This window comes from Sus scrofa, chromosome 6 (assembly GCF_054392235.1).
Source record: "Sus scrofa isolate SSC_HxYL_T2T_F1_AM1 chromosome 6, Sscrofa_HxYL_maternal_Yorkshire_Landrace_v2.0, whole genome shotgun sequence".
Lineage (NCBI taxonomy): Eukaryota > Metazoa > Chordata > Mammalia > Artiodactyla > Suidae > Sus > Sus scrofa.
In genome coordinates this window covers 162748949-162774249 of record NC_139388.1, presented here as the reverse complement: position 1 = coordinate 162774249, position 25301 = coordinate 162748949, and the positions used below count along the sequence as shown (strand labels likewise).

General features: G+C 44.0%; 2 protein-coding genes across 12 annotated transcripts in view; one reads left to right on the top strand and one right to left on the bottom strand.

The window, feature by feature from the left end:
• IFT25 (intraflagellar transport 25) overlaps nucleotides 1–1110 on the bottom strand; it is a 63550-nt gene extending 62440 nt beyond the window's left edge. For 6 of the 8 annotated variants that reach the window (XR_014808236.1, XR_014808238.1, XR_014808237.1 and 3 more), the window contains exon 1: nucleotides 974–1110. Coding sequence is in view for 1 of the 8 variants with exons in the window: in XM_013999368.3 (XP_013854822.1) it covers nucleotides 667–693 (27 nt within the window). In the remaining 7 variants the exon portion in view is untranslated. Of the gene's footprint in view, nucleotides 1–666 lie in introns of all 8 variants that reach the window. The other 2 variants (XM_021096609.2, XM_013999368.3) reach the window with 1 other exon arrangement.
• A 617-nt stretch (nucleotides 1111–1727) lies between these two features.
• LRRC42 (leucine rich repeat containing 42) lies at nucleotides 1728–23578 on the top strand. 4 transcript variants are annotated; one of them, XM_021096606.2, is made up of 8 exons: nucleotides 1728–1805; nucleotides 6985–7471; nucleotides 14406–14537; nucleotides 15553–15671; nucleotides 16886–16974; nucleotides 17149–17262; nucleotides 21315–21399; nucleotides 23086–23578. In XM_021096606.2, the coding sequence occupies exons 2-8, from the start codon at nucleotides 6999–7001 to the stop codon at nucleotides 23358–23360; spliced, it is 1287 nt and encodes a 428-aa protein (XP_020952265.1). In that variant the 5' UTR covers nucleotides 1728–1805; nucleotides 6985–6998; the 3' UTR covers nucleotides 23361–23578. The 4 variants fall into 4 exon arrangements, 3 of the variants coding, with proteins under 3 accessions (XP_020952265.1, XP_084821140.1, XP_020952266.1); XM_084965014.1 differs by having other exon boundaries at nucleotides 1728–2178; nucleotides 6146–7471; XM_021096607.2 differs by lacking the exon at nucleotides 1728–1805 and adding an exon at nucleotides 1897–1970.
• Nucleotides 23579–25301: the final 1723 nt, after the last annotated feature.

Sequence of the window (25301 nt, the reverse complement as noted above, 5' to 3'; positions counted from 1 at the left end):
GAGAAGATTTTTAATCTTTTCCAATCCTGGAAGTGTACAAGAAAAGGTAATAACCTATGAAAGAAACTAAAGAAAGAATTCTTGCACTGGGGTTCCTTTAGAATGACTTGAATTCTAGGAAAGGTAGATTAGGAGCAGATAATACAAATACTTGAAAGTCAGGTAAAGAGAGTAGGCTTTAGCCTATAGTTCAGTGGTTCTCAATTGGACTGGTGGTGATGCCTTAGATGCCTTATCTTGTCCCAGTGCCATTTATCCACCCTTTCACCTCCAGTTCGCATGTCCTTTCTTTCCGCAAACCTCTCTGCGCCAAGTCTTCAGTTCACCTTCTCCCCGACCAGCCACTAGCTTCTGGTAACTCTTTGATTCCTCAAACCCTGTCCCATTACATCATCCACCGGGAACGTGTGTAAATTCGAGAAGCGCCATCCTCCCTCTCCCCAGTGCCAGCCAGGGCCTATAGCTTGGCATATCACTTGAAAGGCAATCAGCCCTGACCCCACATTTTCCCCTCCATCCCAAACCCTTCTCTTCAGTTCAAGGCCATTTCGAGACCTCCATGGGCCCTGAACATTCATAACTTTGGACTCCTGGCGCCAAACTAGATAAAATATCTTAAATGAACCCACATCTTATGTCAAACATAATTCTGAAGTATGAACTTACGTTCCAGTGGATAGGTTTCATTTTCATACACTTATAATTTCGACTTGGAATTGATTTTCCCTTTGTGTGTGGGGGGGTCAAAACATTTTATCAGGCCTAGAAAAAGTTCGTGCGCTGGTTCTCTGGTACTTCGAAGAGACCTGCGTCAGACTTCCCCCTTCCCGGTCCCCTCACGAGCCAAGCCTCAGCGACCCCGGCGATCCGCCTCCGCGCCGCGCGTCCCCTCACAACCCCCGCCACGCTCGCTCGCTCGCTCCCTCCTCCACCAGCATCCCCTTCTGTCGGCCTCGCCCAGCCAGGGTCCCACCTCCCAAGGTGCCGGGCGAGCCACAAAGCCCGGATCGCCTAGGCCTCCGGTTAGCGACAAACGCGCTTACAGTCGAGCTTCGTTTCTCTCTACCTCCCTGCCCACAACTCCGCCTCTCCCCTCTCCGCCGGCCTCCTAGGAGTTCGCTGGCTGCTGCGCAGAATCTACTCCCGGCTCTATGCTCCACCCCTCCCTCAGACCCCGCCCCGTCTCGCCCCACCCTGCGTTGCGCGCCCCATTCCCCAGCCCCGCCTCCCTCCCGCCCAGCCTCCTCGAGATCCCCAGAGCGCTCAGCTCTTCTCCCGGCCTGATGCTCCACCCTCCCATAGGCCACGCCCCAGGCCACGCCCCCGTGATCTTTGGTTCGCGGGCTGAGTTCCGCAGCCCCGCCCAAGGGCCTGTCCCTAGGTAAGCCCTGAGCACGCGCTGCCTACCCTCCCCCAGCTCAGCTTGATCCCAGGGGCCTGCGAGACCCAAGAGACCCGCCTTCGTGCGAACACGCACGCGCAGTCCCCACCTCTCCCGGCTCGAGCCCTAGGCCCTCAGGTCGCCAGCCCGGGGCCCGGTCCCGCCTCCAGGCCCGGCTCCGCCCCTCATGCCGGGTCTCGCGCGCAAGCGCGCCTCCCCTGCCCAGTCTTCCCTCCGCCCCCGCCGGCCCCGCGGTCCCAAGGCGCCAGGTCGCCCCCAGCCCCCTCCCTCCTCCCGCCCACTCTCTGTCCCACCCTCCTCAGCTTTGTGCCGGGGGCGCGGAGCCGCTTCCCCCCTCTGCCGCGCCGCGGGAGGAGGGACCTGCCACCGAGGAGCTGCCGGGCTGCCCCAGGCGGGGGTACAGGTAGGTGGCGACCGCGGGCTGGGCCTCTCACGTAGCCCAGGGCTGAGAATGGGGCGGGTGCGGGGTTTGAGGGAGGGGTGGGATGGGGGAGGGGGAGATCGAAAGGGACGAAGCTGGGGTGTGGTTGGTGAAAGATGTGGAGATGAGGATATAGGGGTGTCAGAGGTGGGTTTAAGGGTAGAATTGGGGTGCTGGGGGAGTGTATGAGGGCGTGTGAAGATTGGGGTTCAGGCCTGGGTGGGAGAAGGGAGAAGGATTAGCTTGGGTGAATTTGAGGAGGGGCATGCGTGGGAATTTCGACCGAGGTGGAGGATTGCAGTGCTGGCGAAGGAGGGGAAGAGGGAATCGGATTGAGGGGTGCCAAGAGGGAAGGGTCTAGGACTGGAATGGGAGAAGGGGTGGGGTCTTGGGGGTAGGGAGGAAAAGTTGGGGCCGCGGATTGTGAAGTTGGGCTTTAGTGAGGCGTGAAGAAAGGAGATCTTGAAGGTTGAGGGCAGAAGACAAGGAAAAGATGGAGAGATTGGGGTCCTGGGAGAGGGAATCTCAGCGAAGTGGGAGGAAGGGGCGAATACATGGTGAAGGACAGAGCAGGAGTGCATAGGGATGAGAGTGGGTGGGGGTGGAATGGTCTAGGAAGGAAGGAGCCGGGTGACGGTGGGATTGGGTCGGAGGGATGGGGGAGCCACATTTCAGAAGGGTCCTGGAAGGATGGGTAGGGCGGGAGGTTGGAGAGGTGGGGGCAGGGTAGCTGGGAGTGGAGGAAGGGAGAGGGTTAGGATCCTTGGTGTGGAGATTGGATTTTGTGTGTGGTACTCTGGAGTTGGCAAGTGGAAAAAACTGTCCAGGGTCAGAACGTAGGAGAGATCGGCCTGTTCCAAGAGGGAAGTAGGAGCTACGTATGGGTGAGAAGGCAGGTAGGGAAGTGCAAGTTACAGGAAAAAAGAAATAATGCGTTGAAAACTGAATAATGGCGGTGACCCAGAACAGTATAAGATTGTTAGTTATTTTTTAAAAAAAAAATTGTTAGTTATTGGTGGTTTGGAACTACTTTCTGTTCAGGTTTTACGTTGGAGATTTTCTCAAGAATACTTCGTTTTCAAATAAACGAAGGGTGTCTGCAGCCTTGGGTTGAAGGCCATTGGTTGACAGATTTTTTTTTTCCTGGTGTGTGAATGTGGGTAATTTCTGCCCTGGCAGAGGGAAGAAGGGAGGCCTCAGTGTAGCTCTGTCCTGGCTCTGTTCCCACCAACTCTTTCCTCAGATGTCCACTGGTTTTTTTATCTCCTCCCTGCGCCCCCCCCCCCCCAGCTTGAGTCAGTGAATACCAGAGGGATCAAACAGGTGGGTGAGATTAATTTTTAACATTTTTTTTTATCCTTAAGGCTGATGTCATATTTTTATTCTTGAGAGACAGCATCATACAGTGGAAAGAGCTTGAGCTTTGGAGTGACACAGCCTTGAGTTTGAATTCTGGCTCTGCCGCTTACTAGTTTTGTTCCTTAAGCAGTTGCTTTATGCCTCTGAGATTCTTAATCTGTTAGGTGATGATCTTGACCTCATAGGATTGTTGAGGATTACATGAAGTCATTTAGTATAGTATCTAGCACAGTCCTTGGCAACTGGTAGGTGCTTGATAAATGGTAATTATCACTCCCACTGTCCATATCATCATAATCTTAGTGTGGTTTATTATTCCTAGGGGATTGTTACTTTACCTACTAAAGTGAGGTGTTTCCTTCTCTTTCTTTTCAAATCAGATAACTAGACTCAGCTCACAGTTTTAATCTTGTTGTCTCCTTCCCTGATTCCCTCCTTCCATCCACTTGACTGGATAGTCACGATTCTTGCTTGGTAAACTGACTTCAGAATCTAAAAAGCTGTCTCGTTTAGTTATCAATTATTTTATCTTTCCTCTTGTTCAGAGAGGCTGTAGCAAACTGAGTTTTTAATTTAGTGAGTAATGAATTTTATTCATTTGCTGAAAATGCTGTGCTTCATGGTAACTTTAACTCATTTGTGGTGACCAAATACTAGAACATGCACTATTGTAAAGTAGTTTTCTATGAGATTATATGAGTTACAAAACCACCTCTCTGGAGACAGCCTGGGAGGCTATCAGAATGCCCTGTTCCTCTGTTGGTGTAATATCAAATATAGCCAATGTAGATCTCTCCTGGACATGGTTATCCTTGCAGATACTACTTTAATTTTCTAGTTTGTATAGGATTTTTGCCATGATACAGAACAGACCCTGTCTCCTGAGGGGCTCCTTTATAACAGACCACTCTGTATGGCAAACAGCCAGGCCCAAGCAAAGCCAAGTTAGAGAAACTATGTGGAATTTCCTTGCCTTTATGGTTCTTAATCTTGAAAGGCTAGTTCTTAGATCATTTTATAGTACTTCACAAACTCTCAGGAAGCTCCTTATTGGGAGAATGAGCAAATTTAGTAGTAGAAATCAAAGGTCACCAGGATTTCCTGAACCATGGTCAGTTCCTCAAGTACCATAGTTGAAGAACAGAAGCCTTGGGGCTTCTAGACAGATGATGTGGGTTTACTCTTCAGGAAATATTGGATTTTTTCATCATTTAGAAAGAGAAATTGCGTTTGATGAGTAATTTAAAGGTAAAACAGCCAGAATTGTGCCTTTTTTGAAAATGATCCATGGAAGCAAAAAGCTGCCAGGATTTTGAGGCAGCCTGGCCTAGCTTCCTCACTCGTCCCAAGCTGCTTGTGCCCTCTGCTGGATGGAATCAGACTTTTCTGGTTTTCACCAGAAGTGGTCATCCATTCACCATTTGTTCATTTTACTCCAGAGTTTGTGGAAGCCTCTGTTGGCGGTGAGGACTAGGTATATGTATTTCATTGCCAGGGTGTTTATAGTGTGTTGATTCCTTATAATATGTTATCTTCCATCAAATTTGCCTTTCTGCTTTTAAAATCAGTCATTCTTGTTTGGGGCCATGCCTGCTGTCTACTTTCTGATCTACAGGTAGAATAGGACATTGAATGTCCAAATCCAGAAATAAAGACAAGAGGGAATCTACTTTATCTCCTCATCAAGATTAAAGTCTGTGAGATTGAAGGAGCAAGATGCTTACCCTTACTGGAAGAAAAACTTAGAGTCAGAGAAGGGTCTCCTTAGCAGTAGGCACTGAATACTGGCAAGTGTATGGGTTATGAGGGCTGGCACTGTGACAGGAATTTTTTTCTTTCTGGTTTTTAGATTTTTTTTTTCCTCCTCCCTGGTAGTACCAGTAGCAATATACTCCCATCATCCCCTTTGCTTCCACCACCTGCAGCAGGGTCGGGCAAGTGGGGGAGGAGCCTGCAGCTGTTGCCTGGAAGAGGAGCTGCCTCCTAGCAACAGTATCAGCAGACTCTGGAGCTCAGAGTGCTAAGTTTGTCCTTTTGAGCTCTCACCCTTCTTCTCATTTCTTCAGCAAATATCTGTTGAGGGCTTACTCAAACTAGACACTATGATAAGCCTGGGAAAGAGAGATGAAGCAATTAAGTGCTTTGCCTTCAAAGAGCTCACAGCTCTGGGAACATTAGCAATTGAACAGACGGTACACAGTGCAAAGTGCTACGTAGAAGGAGACGCTGGGGCTCTGGGAAAACCAGACGGGCATGTGCACTAGTTGCAGGGCTTAGGAAGTTTTCCTGGGAGGGGGTGGTGGTTGAGCCGAGTATTAATGGTGAGTAGGAATTAGCTACATCGGGGAAGCAGAGAAGGATGTTCTAGCCAAAGGGAGCACAGCCATCTTCTATGGGTAATGGGGCTTGGCCAGAGCGTAGGACAATGAGAGGATGAGCAGGAGAGGGTGAGGCTCTCGGGCCAGGCAGGGTCCTCTTTTCTGATGTGCTTTTTACACACATAATTATCCTCAGGAGAAACATGGATCATCCTGATGCCCACAAACAGGATCACTGATCCCCAGAGACTCAGCATTTTTGATCACTGACTTGATTGATTGACAGAAGTGGCTTCAGAGCTATATCCTAGCCCGGCATTGATGCAGAAGCAGCAGCTGGGTTGGCTCACTCTCAGAGTCCTTTTTGACCTATATTATATTTAATTTTACCTTAAAATTGTAGCAGTGGTAATCATATACTTTTCATTTTATTTAGCACAGCAGTTGTAGGAGTATTTTGAAATCTGACAGTGCCTTAGGAAAGCAAGTATTCCAGTTAGTGCTTGGACGCAAACTGTCACCCACATGATTGCATACCCTGCTGTTTTTGATATTTTGCCTTACTTCAGAAGTGCCAGCTGACTGAAGAAGGCAAGGCACACAAGCTAACCGAAAGCTGTTCTAGCCCTTGGAGCATCTTCCAAGGGCTAGAACAGCTTTTGGTTAGCTCTTGTGACGGAGGTCTTTTTTTGTAGATCCCAAAAACTGTGTTGCCTGTGGTCTGTGTAAAGTTTGTCAAAGGAGTATACTTTGAATCCCTAGGTATCTGCTCAGGAACTGTTACCTGCCAGAGCACTAAGTGAGGGTGGATGAATTAAACATAGTCCCTCCTCTTAGGGAGCTCAATTCAGCAGGACATGCCCAGAAATAAATAAGTAGCAGAACTGTGAGCCAAGTGCAGTAAAAGAAAATGTGTGGAAGGTGCCAGGATGGCAAGGGATTTACTAGTTTCTAGTCTTTGTTCTGTGGATAAACATGTTTTAAAAACAGAAATAGTAAATTCCACACGTACTATTTGTAACTTGCAAAACAAAGATTTTATCATTTTAGTGGCTGCGTAACATTCCATGGTGTGAGTGTAACATCATTTATGTAATAATACCCTGTGGTGGACATTTAGATTGTTTTCAGTTGTTTCACTAACATCAGCTGTGCTGCCATAACTTTCCTTATAGGTGACTCTTTGACCACTTCGCTGATAATGTCCTCAGAGTGAATTTTAGAAATGAGATTTGAGTCGGCTTTTGAAAGATGAGTAGGAGTTCACCAGATAGACAGGAAAAGGGGAAGGGTAGGGAAGGGCATTCCAGGTCGAGGTAACCTCCCGTGCCAGAGTTCACAGGCAACTCGTAAGCTTCGCGTTCCCAAAGCAGCCACAGGGCCTGCCTGGTAGGCTCATAAAGCTCTGGACACAGCAAGATTAAGTTACAGGTCACAAATGGCGTTGTAATTGGGATTGCTTCCCTTGTGCCTTGCTTTTCTAGTCGCAACCAAGGCGATGTCTTACTACCTCAACTCAGAAAACCACCTGGACCCAGGGCCCATCTATGTGCGAGAAAATGGGCAACTGCACATGGTCAATCTGGCCTTGGATGGTGTCAGGAGTAGCCTGCAGAAGCCAAGGCCTTTCAGACTGTTTCCCAAAGGCTTTTCTGTGGAGCTTTGCATGAACCGGGAAGACGATACTGCACAGAAAGAGAAGACCGATCATTTCATCTTCACTTACACCCGGGAGGGAAATCTTCGGTACTCTGCCAAATCCCTCTTCAGCCTCGTCCTGGGCTTCATCTCTGACAATGTTGATCACATTGATTCCCTTATTGGCTTTCCTGAGCAGATTGCTGAAAAGCTGTTTTCTGCTGCTGAAGCCAGACAGAAGTTCACAGAGCCAGGTGCGGGGCTGAGGGCTTTACAGAAATTCACTGAGGCCTATGGCAGTCTGGTGCTTTGCTCCTTGTGTTTGCGAAACAGGTAGGTGTTCTGATTGTGATATTGGGTGTGTGACGTCTGTCAAGCTCTGGGGCTTAGTGAGCTTGGGGGCTTCCCGCATCAAACAGGACTTGAGTTTAGCATTTCTAACACAAAGTGGTAGGCCATTTTGAGTAAAAAAATCACTGTGTTTCCTCCCACCCCCAACCGCACAGCTTTATTTTGAAAATCCATTTACAAGGATTAATTGCCAAAGCTCCATTAAGGTAGAAAATACTCTTCTGGAGTTCCCGTTGTGGCGTAGTGGTTAACGAATCCGACAAGGAACCATGAGGTTGCGGGTTCGATCCCTGGCCTTGCTCAGTGGGTTAAGGATCCGGCGTTGCCGTGAGCTGTGGTGTAGGTTGCAGACGCGGCTCGGGTCCCGCGTTGCTGTGGCTGTGGTGTAGGTTGGCAGCTACAGCTCGGATTCGACCCCTAGCCTGGGAACCTCCATATGCCACGGGAGCGGCCCAAGAAATGGCAAAAAGACAAAAGAAAAAAAAAAGAAAAGAAAATACTCTCCTACCAACTTTTCTAGTAAGAAAAAACAGAAAAGACAAGATAAGATCTGGTATGTTCTCAGGATGTGAAGATTAGTAACCAGAGTTCTCATCTCGGTTCTAGTTTTCAGACCACTAGATATTGAGCATTAGATAAAAACCACCTTCAGAAGAATAAGTGGTTAAAAAGGTCAGTATCTTGAAGTTTGTATATGTGCTACCGAAGCGAGCACAAGTGTCTTGAAGTTTGGAATTTTCTTTTCTTTTCTTTCTTTCTTTCTTTCTTTTTTTTTTTTTTTTTTTCTTTTTAGGGCCTCACTCAGGGCATATGGAGTTTCCCGGGTGAGAGGTCGAATTGGAGCTACAGCTGCCAGCCTACGCCAGAGCTGCAGTAATGCCAGATCCGAGCCTCATCTGTGACCTACACTACAGCTCATGGCAATGCCAAATCCTTAATCCAAATCCACTGAGCAAGGCCAGGGATCAAACCCACAACCTCATGGTTCCTAGTCAGATTCGTTTCTGTTGCACCATGACGGGAACTCCAAGTTTGAAGTTTTCTAATAAGGTCCCAACACCAACACCAAGGTCTGTCTGTTTTCTTTTTTTCTTTTTTTTTTTTTTTTGTCCTTTTAGGGCCATACTGGTGGCATATGGAGGTTCCCAGGCTAGGGTTTGAATTAGAGCTACAGCTGCTGGCCTATACCACAGCCACAGCAACGCCAGATCTGAGCCATGTCTTTCAACCTACACCACAGCTCAACGGCAATGCCGGATCCTTAACCCACTGCATCCTCATGGATGCTAGTCAGATTTGTTTCTTCTGAGCCATGACGGGAGCTCCAAGGTCTATTTTCTAACAGACCAGGTGCCTTCTCTTTGACTTGCCTTTGCTCATATACTTTTAATGATTTATTTAAAATTTTTATACCATCGTCATGTAAAATAACTTTCAAGACATCTATTAATTAAAGAAAACTTAAAAAAAATACATGGAGAAGAATTTGAACACAAATGCAAAAAGGTATAAAGTAAAACATAAGTCTCCCTCTCATCTCTTTCCTATTTCCCTTCCCCAGAGGCAACTACTGTTATCAGTTTCTTTCATATAATTCCAGAGATATTCTGTCCATATACATGCATGTATAGCTCTCCTCTTTGTTATAGAAATGGCAGCACCCTGCTCACACTGTTGTGCACTTTGCTTTCTTCAAGTATTTTGAAAATCATTTACCATCAATATTTGAAGATTTTAAAAATAGCTGTATGGTAGACCATGTGAACTTTTTTGTCAATAGAAAATGTGAAAGGCAGCTTACTATTAAGATATAGAACCACGAGTTCCCATTGTGGCTCAGTGGTTAATGAATCCGACTAGGAACCATGAGGTTGCAGGTTCGATCCCTGGCCTCACTCAGTGGGTTAAGGATCCGGCATTGCCGTGAGCTGTGGTGTAGGTCACAGACACGGCTCAGATCCCATGTTGCTGTGGCTGTGGCGTAGGCCAGCAGCTACATCTCCAACCAGACCCCTAGTCTGGGAACCTCCATATGCTGTGAGTGCAGCCCTAAAAAAGACACACACACACAAAAAAAGATATAGAACCAATATGACCATTAAAATAAGGCTAAATAAAAGGCATATGATAAGAGAGGAGTTCCATAGTGGCCTAGCAGTTAAGGATCTGGTGGTGTCACTGCTGTGGCTTGGGTTCCATCCTGGCCCAGGAACTTCTGCATGCTGTGAGCATGGTCAAAATAAAAATAAGAGACAGTCATATCAGAAAACATAAGCTCATGTGCTTTAAAAAATTAAGAAGAAGCAATCTTTATTTAATGAGGACATATAATTAATTTTTCACCCTGGGCCAAATATTGTACTTTGACAAGACATAAACACATGCAGACAAGAACAGAATTGTAGACTCATGAACTGAGCTGGCAACTTATGAAAGCTCTGTCTGTATGCTGGGGTGTCTCACTGTTGGGCCTGGGGTTGATGCCAATGGAAAGGAAAAGAATTACTTTACCTAAACGAAAATTTCAAGCAACATTTCATTGTAGCTCATACATTTCAAATACATTTCAGGGAGTTCCTATTGGGGTTCAGCAGGTTAAGAAGTTGACTAGTATCCATGGGAATGTGGGTTTGATCCCTGGCCCTCTTTCATTTTTTATTCCAAGTTATTTGTGTTCATTAAAGGAAAATTAGAACAATGAAAAATAGATTTATGATGTATGCCATTTTAAAATTATTTTATAAAGGCATATATGGCTGTTTGGGAAACACATAAAACTGTAATATTAAAAAAGTTCATAGTCCTATCGCTCAAAGTATTGCCCATGATAGTAAAGATGCTTTTTATCCATTTCTGATGTCTGCGTACTGTTCCCATGCTGAGATTGGATAGGAAGCACTTTCATTCACATTTGGTGAACATATAATAAATGTAGTGTTTCTGGAAAGTTGTTTGGCAGTATGTAGAAAGAGCCTTAAAAATACCCATATCGTTCTTTTGACCCATTAATTCCATTTATTAAGAGTCTGTTCTAATTTCTAGTGTAATAATCAGATATGGGAACAAATATTTTTTCTATAAGGGTATTCATTATAATACTGATTTTTTTTGGGTTTTGGGTTTTTTGTTGTTGTTGTTGTTGTTTTTTTGGCTACTCCTGTGGCACGTGGAAGTTCCCAGCCCAGGGGATCAAACCTGCACCACAGCAGCAACTTGAGCCACAGCAGCGATCATTGCCAGATCCTCAACCCACTGAGCCACCAGGTAATTTCTTACTATTTGTAATAGTGAAAACCTGAAACCTGGATATACAACAGTAGGAAATTAATTAAGTAAATTATGGTACATTCATATAAGGAAGTATTATATAACCATTAAGATAAAATCCAGGAGTTCCCGTCGTGGCGCAGTGGTTAACGAATCCGACTAGGAACCATGAGGTTGCGGGTTCGGTCCCTGCCCTTGCTCAGTGGGTTAACCATCCGGCGTTGCCGTGAGCTGTGGTGTAGGTTGCAGACGCGGCTCGGATCCCGAGTTGCTGTGGCTCTGGCATAGGCCGGTGGCTACAGCTCCGATTGGACCCCAGCCTGGGAACCTTCATATGCCGTGGGAGCGGCCCAAGAAATAGCAACAACAACAACAACAACAACAACAAAAGACAAAAGACAAAAAAAAAAAAAAAAAAGATAAAATCCAAAGATCATTTAAAACAATGTGGTAAAATGTTCATTTTATAATAAAAAATAATTAAAATTATATGTATAATCCTGATTTTGTTTGAAGAAATAGAAAATTTTATAATTTTTTCTCCAGGGAATGTGTATTACTTTTTTTTTTTTTTTTTGCTTTTTAGGGCCACACCTGCAGCATATGGAAGTTCCTGGGCTCGGGTTAGAATCAGAGCTGTAGCTGCCAGCCTCTGCCATAGCCACACAGCAATGCAGGATCTGAGCGGCTTCTGCGACCTATACCATAGCTCATGGCAACACCGGATCCTTAACCCACTGAGCAAGGCCAGGGATCGAACCCACATCCTCATGGGTACTAGTTGGGTTCATTACTGCCGAGCTACAATGGGAACTCTGATGTATTACTTTTGTAATCAGAAAAATAGGAGTTCCTGTCATGGCGCAGTGGTTAACGAATCCGACTAGGAGCTATGAGGTTGCGGGTTCGGTCCCTGCCCTTGCTCAGTGGGTTAACCATCCGGCGTTGCCGTGAGCTGTGGTGTAGGTTGCAGACTCGGCTCGGATCCCGCGTTGGTCGGCTCTGGCATAGGCCGGTGGCTACAGCTCCGATTCGACCCCTAGCCTGGGAACCTCCATAAGCCGCGGGAGCAGCCCAAGAAATAGCAAAAAGACAAAAAAAAAAAAGGAAAAATACAAGGAATATTTTTTAACAGTCTTTTGGCTCATATTTTATTGCAGCAGTTCCAAACTTTGCTGTCTTATTCACGTATGAGTAACATTTTCAATTGTCATCAAAAACTTCCCTTCTCCTTTTGAGTCCCCAAAGAAAAATAGGAAGAGGGCAGGAGATTGGGGTTTGCATTCACAATTCCCAGCTGAAGCTGCAGCAGCAGAGGTTTTACGAGCATGGAAGACAAGGATCTGGGGAAAGAGCTTAAGAAAATAATTGAAAAATAAGATAATTGGGTAGGTGCAGCACTTGCTCTTTGGGGCTAAGTCACAAAGCTGCCTGCCAGAAGGAGGAGCCAGCATCTTTATAGCTGGGTTCCAACCCCGTAAAACTGTCTTTTCCCTGTGTTGAAACCCCAATGATTTTTAATCCCATTGGTGGTCACAGAGAGGCAAGTATGTTTTCCTTTTTTTTTTTTTTTTTTTTTTTTTTTTTTTTTTTTTTTTTTTTTTTTTTTTTTTTTTTGTCTTTTTGCTATGTTTTCCTTATAACATCTCCCTGTGTAACTGAAGTAATTATAAGCTACCATTTAATGAGGGCCTATGAGATGCCATGTACTTTAGGACATTGTTTCTAATTTTCTTAATCCTGAAAGGAAGTGATCGTCAGCCCTATTTTCTCGCTGGAGGCATTGAGGCTTACAGAGGTTAAGTAACTGTTTTACAGTCATAGAAATAATTAGCATTGCTAGAATCCAAACTCAGGTCTGACACTAAAATATCTGTGCTCTTTTGTTGCTTTTCCACTTCATTGTTCTGATTTTTTTTTTTTTTTTTTTTTTTGCTATTTTAGGGCCATACCCACGGCATATGGAGTTTCCCAGGCTAGGGGTCGAATCCGAGCTGTAGCTGCCGGCCTACACCACAGCCACAGCAACGCAGGATCTGAGCCTTGTCTGCGACCCACACCACAGCTCACAGCAATGCCAGATCCTTAACCCACTGAGCCAGGGATCGAACCCACATCCTCATGGATCCTAGTCGGGTTTGTTAGCCACTGAGCTATGAAGGGAACTCCTGTTCTGAACTTTTTCGGGGCAATTCGGAAGACTAATTTTGAGCTAGACTCTAGAGCTTTGATTATGTCCTAGATAAGCAGCTAGTAGTGTCTTTGGCTTTGCATGTTGGTTTCTCAGCCTTGATTTTTGTCATGTTTGTTAATCATGTTATATATCATTATGTCCTTTGCAGATAGCCCTTGTTTCAGAGTTATTAAAACTCTTTTGGTTAATTGATTAGTAGATGTGTGCTTTCCTTTCTCTGATGGCCAGTAATCCCCCAAATCCCCATTAACCCACCTTAATTCTGTGATTGGAAAGTGGAAAACAGCAGCTTTATTTACAGCGCAATTAAAATATGTCTCAGTAAATAAGGCTCGTTTGTGTACCCAGCTGAGCTCAATCACCAGGCAGCTTAGAGGGGGTATCAGTACCCCAGGCCTTCTTTACCCAGCCATCAGGCCAGTGCTCAGTACATCTAATTCTGATTGGAAGTAGGAAGGAAAGAAATCTAACTCCCCTCTTGCCCTTAGATTATTCAGTGCCATTTTTGGCAGTTATAATCCTGGTGACAGAAGAGCAATGTGAACGCTTTTAAGGGATCCTTGCATACCATCTTGCTATGGAAACTTTTCAACGTCCCTGAGGAAAGTAGATGACAGAGGCATGCTTTTGCCATAAGAGTTTCCATGTTCTTTGAGGATCCTCTCCTGTTTCCTGTCACTGCTAACCATTTCCATTTTTCCTCACTGACATCATATGAAATAGATGGACAGCTCTAAAGCAGGGTGGAGGCCACAGGCTGGGCCATGCAATGTCTTTTTGATCTTCTTTTCCTCTCCAGAGGCCTCCCTGATACTTGCTGATAGCAATTTGGCAAGGTGCCCACAGTATAATTAAAGTGTTCGTCCTCACAGGTTTGTCTTAATAACCATCTAGTTTAGAGTGAGTCCTTGCGGTAGTCATGCTGCACATACTGCTAGAGTAAAATGAGCAGAATAACAGTGGCACCAGGGAGTGGGCAGCTACTCAGACTTGCGTTGAAAAGATAAAATCTGATCTGCCAAATATATCTTGGTATGTTCTTGGGGATGTGCAGGTTAGAACCCAGAATTCTTGGCCTGTTTGAGTTTTCAAAGCACTAGATATTGAGCATTGGATAAAAAGCAACCTTAAAAGAGTGAGAATTAAAATTTTGAGTATCCTCAAGTTTGGAGATTCTCTGATGAAGTCCCAACACTAATACCAAGGTCTCTCTGACTTAGGACAAAGCAGATGTTTTGTCTCATGTCTTGCCTTTGCTGATATGTTTTTTATTTCCATCATCATGTAAAAAGATTTTCAAGGCATTTACCGATTAAAAAATGTAAACCTGGGCCTACGTAGTCATCAGTGAAGTCTGCTTATGACATTGGGAATGTCGATGTATCACAAACCACAAATTGAGATGTTTTATAAGAAGGAAAAGAAAAGCTGTTGATTGCCCTCCGCACCCCACAGATATCTGGTGATTTCAGAAAAACTCGAGGAGATTAAATCTTTCCGGGAGCTGACCTGCCTGGATCTTTCCTGTTGCAAGCTTGGAGATGAGCATGAACTTCTAGAACATCTCACCAATGAGGCCCTGTCTAGGTATTGACCTGCCACCTCTTGTAGATGAATTATTAGTATTTTTAAAAAGGATGAGCCAATGGGATCATGTTGAAGAATGTTGCTTACTTCCCAGTCTTGTGCGTGTTCATTAATTTTTTTCTAAAATATTTTCATTGTCCATTTACTTGGTATAAGCAGTGTAGATTGGGTCACTCTTAGGAAAGTAGGCTCGTTTATTTAAATAAACTTTATTTCCACGTAGAGTTCTTGATGCTACCTGGGTTGAAAAATGATTTTGCCTTTTATTTGTCCAGTCCTGGTTTATTCTCACATGAGATGAGAAGTTACACAATTCTTTGCAACCATTATTATTTTTCTATTTTAGCTGTCAGTGACCTGTAAATTATTTTTAAAGTGAACCATTAAAAGTGCAAGTAAATCCTTTTCAAGAACTGTAATTTAAAGAAATCACCCAGTTCATACCATTCATAAATGGTCCGACTGATCTCAGTCTGACCAGCAGAGAGAAGGCCAGCTGGATTCCTTCACTTTGATTAACACCCAGAAGGGTAACAGCACCTGAGTCTAACCATTTCCTGGGACTTGCCTAGGATAGTGACACCTATGTTCTGCCTTGTACAAAAGCATTATGTGAGGTTAGCAAAGGCTCAAAGTGTTTTTGGTTTTCACAGCATTTGTCAGGAATGCAGCTTTTGTGTTAGATGAGGTATGTTTATCTCCTTAATGGATCCGTGTTTACTGCATCCCGTCATATACCTTTAGTGCTCTCTGCTGTCTCAGGCTAGTGCTGCACGACACTTTGACCTCTGAGTTAACCCTAAGTAACTGAAGTAGCACCAAAAGATCTTTAACTCTATTAAATGTGTGAAATACATTTAAATGTGTGAAACACACCCACCCTCTGTTAGGTGTGAAATAGCAGGGGATAGAGGATATTTTATATTTTTAAATGAAACGTATGAAAGCATGTTCTCATACTTAGATGTTCTCAAATGCTCTTTAAGTAATTTATTTATGGACTTTGTTTCCCTAGTGTAACTCAGCTCCACCTGAAGGATAACTGTTTATCTGATGCCGGGGTGAGGAAGATGACAGCACCAGTTCGAGTGATGAAAAGAGGCCTTGAAAATCTAACATTATTAGACTTATCTTGTAAGTTGTATTAGAAATTATAGATGAGTAATGTTGAAAGAATGGACTGAGAAATCATCTAGTTCTTCCCCTTCATTTGAGAGATGATAAAATTGAGGAGAGATGACAAGTTAGTGGCAGAGCGAGACTAACGCCAGACGCTCTTGGCTCCTGGCCAAATACCTTTCCTGGCATGGTGCCACCTCTCTAGGGTAGTAAAAGCCCTACAGATTCATCTATGCCACTCACTCTGTCCAGGGAGGGCAGCCTCTCAGCGGATTCACAACATTGGTCATGGACTTTTGGCTCATCTTTACTTTCTTCAAGTTGCTGATCCATAGAGTCTCTCAACTAGGTTTTTTTTTTTTTTTTTTAAATCAATTACTTGATGAAAATCTGGATGAATTCCCAATGTTGATAACTTACTCAGGATAAACCAGATATTGACGCCACTGGATGGAAAGATGATAAGATCATTTACGATTTAACTGAGCATCCGTTGAATATATATGGCAGGACGGTTTGGTGTCAGAAGAGTGGAAGGAGCAGGGGTTTGAGGTCAGAAGACGCTCCTCATTCTGCTCCTGTGTGCCCTTGGGCAAGTTATTTAACCTTTATGAGCTTTAGCTTTGGCTTCTGTAAAGTGAAGATGCTAATGAATGCTCTCCCTTCCTTCCGGGGAGGTGCAGTCATTCAGCAAATAATTTTTGAGCATCTACAATGTGCTGTGGTCTTGAGGACTCAATGCAAATGCAGTACTTCCTGATATGAGGAGGTAATATGTAAGAAAGAATTCTGAAAAAAAAAAAAAGAAAAAGCAAGTTATTAAGACAAAAATAGTCTCTATATCTTACCCTTGAAAATATTTTTGAAACAGTCTTTCACTTTGAGGGTGAAAAGACTAAGAACAAAGTTTAATATACCCTTTAATACATATCTACATATGCTGTTTTCATATGGTTCCAAATTAAACCCTCTGCAGTAACTTGGTGGTTTGTTTATTTTTCTGCTAACCCCAACTCCTGGAAAGTTAGAGCTATAAAAGATCATCTCATGTGCCTCTTTCATGTTACTATAGGAAAGAGAAGATCCTTATATTTAATTGACTCTGAAAAGTTTTACTCACTCAATATTTTAAATTTTATCATTGTTTGGCCTTGTATCCTGAGCTTATTATTGGCATTTTAGCAGTGTTGGTATGGTAACAGAATACTGCCTATGTTTTTGATATCTAGGTAACCCTGAGATCACAGATGCAGGAATCGGATACCTCTTTTCTTTTAGAAAACTAAACTGCTTAGATATCTCTGGGACAGGACTCAAGGTAAGACTTCTGCTCCCTTCTCTTACTTTTCCAAACCCACACAATTTGATGTTTTGCCTCTGCTCATTGGCATTTGGAAAGGCTGGTATTTATGATGGTGTTTCTTTTCTACTGAAAGCAAGTTGAGAGTTGACCAGATGTGCGTGCATTGGTTTTCTGTTTTTCCCTCCCAAGGACATCAAAGCTGTCAAACATAAGCTTCAGACCCACATTGGCCTCATTCACTCCAAAGTGCCTTTGAAGGAATTTGATCACAGTAACTGCAAGACCGAAGGCTGGGCTGACCAGGTAATGCAGGTGTTTCTCTCCTATAGTTAATGTGGCTTTTCATTTTAATTCTAAGTGTTTCATTGAACACTTGAACAAATGTTCATCCTTGGTATTCCTTGGCTGAATTGTCATCTTCAGTCAAATCAGAGACACTGATGGCCTGTAACTGACCTGGTTACTTAAGGAAAGGTGTTAGATGCTGGTGCTTAAATCTCATGCTCTGGTCACTAGATTGTGCTTCATCCTCATTGGACCTGGAAGAAAATGGCTTCTTAAAATGACTCAGAAAAGAAAGAATTCTTGCTCGCTGTGCAAACAACGCAGTGTGCCCCAACTTCAGAAGGACAGATTCTCTTACCAGTGTCTGTGTACTGGGAAGAGAATAAGTCACACTGACGAGAATTCCGGTCTCTTTCCCTTTTGAGGGGCACATTTCTTAACTTTCTGAGCCTTAGTAAGGAAACATCTTTTTTTTATCCTGAGCCCTCACGTCTTCTTTTCTTTTTTTTTTTTTCTTCCTGTTTTTGAAGCTTGAAAATTTTTATTTTATGTGCAAATAGCTAGGGTCGTTTCTGCGATAAGGTGGATGTCCTGGATGACCCATTCAAGGAAGTTCACTTAGTCCACCTTAATGACGCTGACATCCTTCGCATTCTGGCGGAAACACTGGTGGCACACATCGAGGCTGTACTTCTGGTCAGACCATGCAGGTTTAAGCAGACTGAGCCCTGCCGTTTTCAGCGTCTTGGCTGAAATTTCCTTTGACTCTCTCGGCTTCTTAATGGTGTTCCTCAAGTTGGTAAAGCACAGACTTAAGTAGGAGTCAGAAGGCAACCAAGTAGTAGAGCCCTGTAGATGCCAGCTTGCCTGTGGCTGGTGCCTTTTCTCCTTCAGACACTTTAAACCAGGGTTTATTGGTGGAGACCTAGAGGACCCAGCCAGCTCTTTTGTTCTGGATCCCTCCTTGGCTCCAGGCTCTAATTCCCGATGGTGGACCTGTTCAGCTACCTGATTATAGCATCACCTTCCTGTCGGTAAGCAAGAAGGGGTACTGGTGAGTCAGTGTTTCAGAAGCACTTTGAAGTTTGTCCCGAAAAATGCATGCAGAAGTCATTGCAACAGTTCCTTGCCAGACAAAGTTGGTAGTACTGGATTAATCCTAGATACGTCCAGTAGACTGGGGGCAGGTGTGGGATAGTCATACAAAGGCTTGCTGTAGTTTGGTTATGGTAGCAAATGACATGGTGGAAAGAACATAGACTGTGCAGTCAGAAGACCTGGGTTTGATGTCCTGACTCGACAACCCAGCAGGTATGCAACTTAAGGCAACTTGGAGTCTCTCTTTATTCATCTGTAAAATGTAGAAACCAGACTCTCTTGCAGAGCTTGGTAAGAATGAAGTTCCTAACAGCCTGGTTGGAGAGTAAGTTGGGCTCAATGCAGTTTCACCCCATGCAGTCTCAGCTGGGCCCTGGGACTTGGCAGCAGTGCTCTATCTATCTCTTGTTGATCTCTTCTTGAAATTAAGCTGACTCCTCCTCCTGCCCATTCTCAGCAGTGACACAGCAAAATGAGGCCATCTAAAAGGAGTCCCTTTACTTCCCTCTGTCTGTCTCAGAATTTCTCCAGTTCTACAGCCATGTCCCCCTTCCCTCCTTATGTTTTGCCACTTTATTCCAGTGATAAGCCCTTTAGTGATTTTTTTTCCCTTTCAGTTTTGTTCCCTAAGATCTCCAACTTCTGTGATAATTTACTAACAATTATTTCCCTCCACTACTCTGCCACTGCATCTTCAGTCTCACCCTCTGTCGTCTGTTTTCTTTCTGTGTATAAACACAGGTAACTCTTATTCTCACATGCTCTTCATTCCCCCTTGCAGTTGTGAGTTGTTTTCTATTCTTATCTCCCCACCTGCTCTCTACCTCCTCAGTTCTTAATCCCTTGTAAGCTAGTTCTGGCCCCCATGCTCTGCTGCAGGTGTTGTCTTGAAGCTGGCACGTGATCTCATTCTTCACCTCCCTTGGCTTTTCTGCAGCTTTGATGGAAGCATGCATGCCTTGGGAGTTCCTGAGTGACAGAGCAGAAACGCATCTGACTAGGAACCATGAGGTTGTGGGTTCGGCTCTGGCCTCCCTTAGTGGGTTAAGGAGCCAGTGTTGCCATGAGCTGTGGTGTAGGTCGCAGACTCGGTTCAGATCCCGCGTTGCTGTGGCTGTGGCATAGGCCGACGGCTACAACTCCGATTTGACCCCCTAGCCTGGGAACCTCCATATGCCTCGGATTCAGCCCTTAAAAACAAACAAATAAATAAATGAAAATGCACGCCTTATGCTTTTTCTCTCTAGCGTTCCTGCTGACTCTCCCCTAACTTTCTCCCTTTAGCTCTTGCTGATTCCTCTCTTCCGCCTCTATCTCCCCTACTCTCCTGGTGATCTCAGCTGTTCTCAGAGCCCTTACTGTCCCCAAGGGGATGGCTTCACCCTTTCTCACACCTTGGACCTGTTCCTGAATACCCTCCATAAAACTCTGCCAGGCACCTCAAATTCAGCTTGTCCAGAAACAAACTCATTGTCTTCTTCCCCATACCAACCCGCTCTTCCTAAGGGACACTCTTACGTCTGTTAGAGGAAGCAGTTTTCCTCATGTCCCTGAGCCACCAGGCAGTTCATCTTAGCATTCTTTTATTTATTGTTTTTTTATTTTTATTTTCTTTGTCTTTTTGCCATTTCTTGGGCCACTGCCATGGCATATGAAGGCTCCCAGGCTAGGGGTCTAATTGGAGCTGTAGCCGCTGGCCTACACCAGAGCCGCAGCAACTTGGAATCTGAGCCGTGTCTGAGACCTACACTACAGCTCACGGCAACGCCAGATCCTTAACCCACTGAGCAAGGCCAGGGATCGAACCTGCAACCTCATGGTTCCTAGTCGGATTCATTAACCACTGAGCCACGACGGGAGCTCCATCTTGGCATTCTTTTAGATCCGCCCCATTTCCCATCGTCAGGGAGGGAGGTATCAAAGAGGGGAAGACAACTAATATTTACTGAGTGCTTCCTGTATACCAGACACTGTTAACCCCTTCATGTGTGTTGTCTGTTAATCCTCATGACAGCCTGATGGGATATGTCCTATTACTAATCCCTACTTTATAGATGAAGAAAGTGAGACTCAGAAATTAAATCACTTGCCAAGGGTGCCCAAGGTAGTAGGTGGCAGAACTAACTCTGGGACGATATTCTTAAACTGTGTGTTGTGCTGCCTCTGGGTCCTGAGTATGTTTTTTTGTCTTTCTTTGTGATCATTTCATTGCATACCATAATGAGGAATGTGAAATTTAAAGTTCTTGTTACTCGTGGTACATGTGAAATAATTGTTTATTTATGTGTTGTTTATACTCAGCCAAATTCCCAAAAGAATTTGTGGTAGCTTATAATAAAGATATGTTTGTAAGTGTTCCCTTGTGGCTGAGCAAGTTAAGGATCCAGCGTTGTCACTGCTGTGGCTCTGGTTTACAGCTGTGGCTCAGGTTTGATCCCTGGCCTGGGTACCTTTATTTACTGCAGGTGCAGCAAAAAAAAAAAGGAAAAAAAATTGTAGCAGTTTGAAAAAATGGAAACTGATTATGAAATGTAGTGAGAATGTGGGAATGGGCATTTTACACACATGGAAGGGTTTGAGTTATAGTGGGTATAGTTTAAGGCATGAAAGTGAGTCTGGGAATGTGTGAAAAGTATTATGTCCAAGGTTTTAAATTTTAGTATTTAGTCTAAGGATAATGCAGTTTATTTCTAGAGGAAATAGAGATGAAAGTAGACAGGGAGTCAGCTTTATAGATTTTTTTTCTGAGTTATGGAGATTCTTAATATCCAGTATGTTTGTATTCTGACCAACTCCTGCATTAAAACAGGAAATCCAGTCTTGACTTGGTTCTTGTTCTCATCACCATCATCTGAAGTTAAGATTACCGCAGGGAGGTTGTGTTTATGGAGAGGGAGGGGTAGGAAACAAGGGAGCCTTGATTAAAAGCTTGAGCTTTTGTTTGGACTCAAATCTTTCCAAATACATTTTAGATTGTTCTGCAGTGGGATCGTGTGACTTCGGAAGCCGTGAAGCCACGAGAAACCTCGGAGCCTCGAACAGCAGCTCAGCACTTCTGTGAGAAACTCCCTTTCCTTTGAAGTGTTTTGTCCTTATGTTATTTGCACACTTAAAGCACTTAGCTTATCTTCACTCACTGGGAAAATTAATTATGATAGTATTGACTTAATTAGATCACTAACACTTGTATTCTGTCAACATAGCATACAGTGTAAATTCACACTTAGCTTTGAGCACCAGCCTCAGGAAAGTAACTTATTAAATGTATGTATGTATGTGCCTAAGTGTTTATTTATATCTCATCTTGTTTCAGAAAAGATTTGCAGTGGTACAAAAGTAGATAGAATATAGAATATTAAAAAGGAATTAAAATGTTCCAAAAGGTAGGAGGAACTCAAGTGTCCATTGATAGATGAATGGGTAAATAAAATGTAGTATTTCCATACTCTGGATACTACTCAGCCTTAAGGAGGAAGGAAATTTAAACACATACTGTAACATGGGTGAAATTTAGAGACATTTTGCTAAGCATAAGCAGCCAGTCAAAAAAAAGACAAATGTTGTATGAGTCTTCTTTTTCTCTTTTCTTTTTTTTAGTGGCATGTAGAAGTTTCCAGGCAAGGGGTTAAATCCAGCCTGCAGCTGCCAGCAACACCAGATCCTTTAAGCCACTGCACCGGGCCAGGGATTGAGCCCACACATCCACAGTGACCCTAGCCACTTCAGTCGAATTCTTAACTCACTGCACCACAGTGGGAACTCCTTTTATGAGTCTTCTTATGAAGTTCCTAGAGAAGTCCAGTTCATAGAGACAGAGTAGTTTCAGGAGTTCCTGTTGCAGCTTAGTGGGTTAAGGACCCAAAGTTGTCTCTGTAAGGATATAGGTTCGATCTCTGGCTTCACTCAGTGGGTTAAGGATCTGGTGTTTCTTGGCTGTGACATAGGCCTCAGCTGCAACTCCAGTTTGACCCCTGGCTTGGGGAACTTCTGTATGCTGCAGGTGCAGCCTTAAAAAAGAAAAAAGGAACAACATTTCAGTTTTTCCGAGCTGCAAAGGATATGGAGGTGGATAGTGGTGATGTTTGCATGACAGTGGAACATACTTAATGCCACAGAACTGTACACGCACATGCTAAATTGGTGTTTATGTGTATTTTACCATATTTGGAATTTTTTTCCAAGGGGAGTTAACAGATGAAATCAAAGTGAAGGAAAAAATAAAGGTAGAAAAATACAAGTAAAACTCAGGGCATACCAGAAAATACAGGGTAAGGTGGTATTATTTGCTAGAGGTGTGCCACAGATTTGGTTCTTAGAAGACAGAGTCAAGTCCAGATTTTGAGTCATAATAACGTAACGTTTTTTGAGCTTTTACTATATGCCAAGCACTGTGCTAATAAGCTCTTTATGTTATTTCGTTTATCTGCACATCACCCTTATGAAATAGGCTTTGTATCCCTATAAAGATGAAAAAACTGAATCTCAGATAAGTTCCTTGCCCAGGGTCACTGTCCAGGAAGTAGCAGATCTGAGAGTTGAATCCAGATTGTGATACTGTCCTGTGATTACACGCCTTCAACCTGTGCTGGGGCCTAGGCTGTAACTGACTTTACAGGGTGCCCAAAGGGGAATAAAATTAAACCAAACTGCACCCCTGTTTGGGCCTCTGTCACTTTGCTTGGGTCACCTTTCTGGACGTAGGCATGGCGAGCTCATTGCCCTTCCCTTCTGTCACTCTTACAGATGGGAAGCGGGCTCCAGCAGAAGCCCCAGTGAAGTGTCCCCTGGCAGACACCCACGTGAACTCTTCCGAGAAGCTCCAGTTCTATAAGGAGAAAGCCCCAGACTGCTGTGGGCCATTGTTGAAATGTGAAGCTGTCTCAAGCCAGGAGTCAAAGAAGAGCAAGAAGAGAGCTTTCGAGGAGACTGAGAAGGAACAAAACAGCTCCTCGCAGCCTTCGAAGCAGAAATATGTGTGTCTTGCTGTGGAGGACTGGGACTTGCTAAATTCCTACTGATTGGCAGAGGGAAGTTGACCTTCCCCCTCCCACTCAAGTGTCTGAGGCGAGGGGCTGATGACGTTTTCCTTTTCGTTTGAGTTGACCTATGGCGTTAGCATAGCGAGTGGATATTTCTACTTTTGTGGTGGGGGAGGGAATGCTCTGGAAGTATGTAATAATTTCTAATGTATATTTTCAATACATAGTAATTTTTTCAAATAAACGTTTTTGCTGTCTTTAGGTTCTCCTTGTGAAATATAGATTAGACCCACAGGAAGTAACCCTGGTTTGGGGTGGAAGGCCACGTGAACCACCAAGGCAGCTTAGTGTCATCTGTTACTACTTCATTTCAGCCTAGCCAGTAGGATATATACATGGCTACCATCACTGATTGCCTCCTGGGTGCCGTGCCCTGACCTCACAACAACAGTGGAAGGTGGGTGTTAGCCCCGGTTTAGATGAAGTTAAGAAAACTTAACCCCAGGTTGAGTGAGTTAAGGTCCAAAGCTCATAAGAACAGAATGTATAGTCCTTTCTGTCCAGCTCTAAAGCCTACTCTATTACATTGCCTTCTTAAATAGTAGTTATTGTTCAGAAACATCTCAGCTATCAAGTCTGTTAGGTAAACGACCAAGAATCTTCACAATAGTCCTGCCAAGTGAGGATTATCGCTTCCATTTGGCAAATGAAGAACCTGAGACCAATGACTTGCCTTAGACCCGTGCTTCTCAGGCCTTAGTCTGCATGCAAATCATCCTTTTTTCTTTTTTTTTTTTTTTTTTTTTTGGTCTTTTTAGGGCCATGCTGGAGGCATATGGAAGTTCCCAGGCTAGGGTTCGAATCAGAGCTATAGTCACTGGCCTACGCTACAGCCACAGCAACGCCAGATCGAGCCACATCTGCGACCTACACCACAGCTCACGGCAATACTGGATCCTTAACCCACTGACTGAGGCCAGGAATCAAACCCATGACCTCATGGATACTAGTGGGGTTCGTTACCACTGAGCCGCAGCAGGAACGTCTCACCTGGGGATCTTTTCAAACTGCAGATTCTGATTCAGTGGATCTGGAGCTGGACTTGACATTCACCATTTCTAACAGGTTTCCAGATGATGTTTATGCTTCTAATTTGTGGGCTATATTTGGAGTATCAAGCTCTAGACCTTCATTGGCCAATATGACAGCCCCTACTCACCCGTGGTCCCTGGACACTTGAAATGTGGCTAGTCCAAATTGAGATGTGCTGTAACATACGTACTGCATATCAAAGTACAGAAGAAGGAAAAACATGTTCATTTTTAGGTATTGATTACATGTTAAAATGGTAGTTTGGGGGTTAAATATTAATTTCACCTGTGGAATTTCTACTGTGGCTCCCAGAAAATTTCCATGGCTTGCATGTGAAATTTGCATTATATTTCTCTTGGGCAGTGCTACTCCAGACCATACTCCATTCTGTAAAAGGCGAGGTTAAAGCAAGACTTCCTGGCAAGTAAAAGGAAGGGCGAGAATACCCCAAGGAAGTAAGAACATCAGATTTGACATTTGGAAATGCTCTAGCATTTAACTAGGGTTTTAGTAAAAGTAGATCTTGGATCTGATGTGTTCTATTTGCTGTTCCAAGCTAGGTAAGGTGTTACCTTTGTAAACGTGGTCTCTTGCCTAGGATCATATCAAATGCTCTGATTTCTGAAATTTATCCAGTGAAAAAGATCCAGTGATTCAGTAATTTTTTTTTGGGGGGGGGGGAAGAAGTGGAGTTGCGCTTTGAAGTGTCATTGGGTAAACAGTAGCACACATTGCCAAGTTGCTAGTACAAATAAGTAGGTAACCTTCCTTGTCAAACTTAGCGTATATTGTTAGTCAAACTTGAGTCTAATTTGATCACCCCCGCCATGGCGCAGTGCTGTGTCAGTGGCGTCTGATTACTCTTCAAATGTCCCACCTGGTCTGATC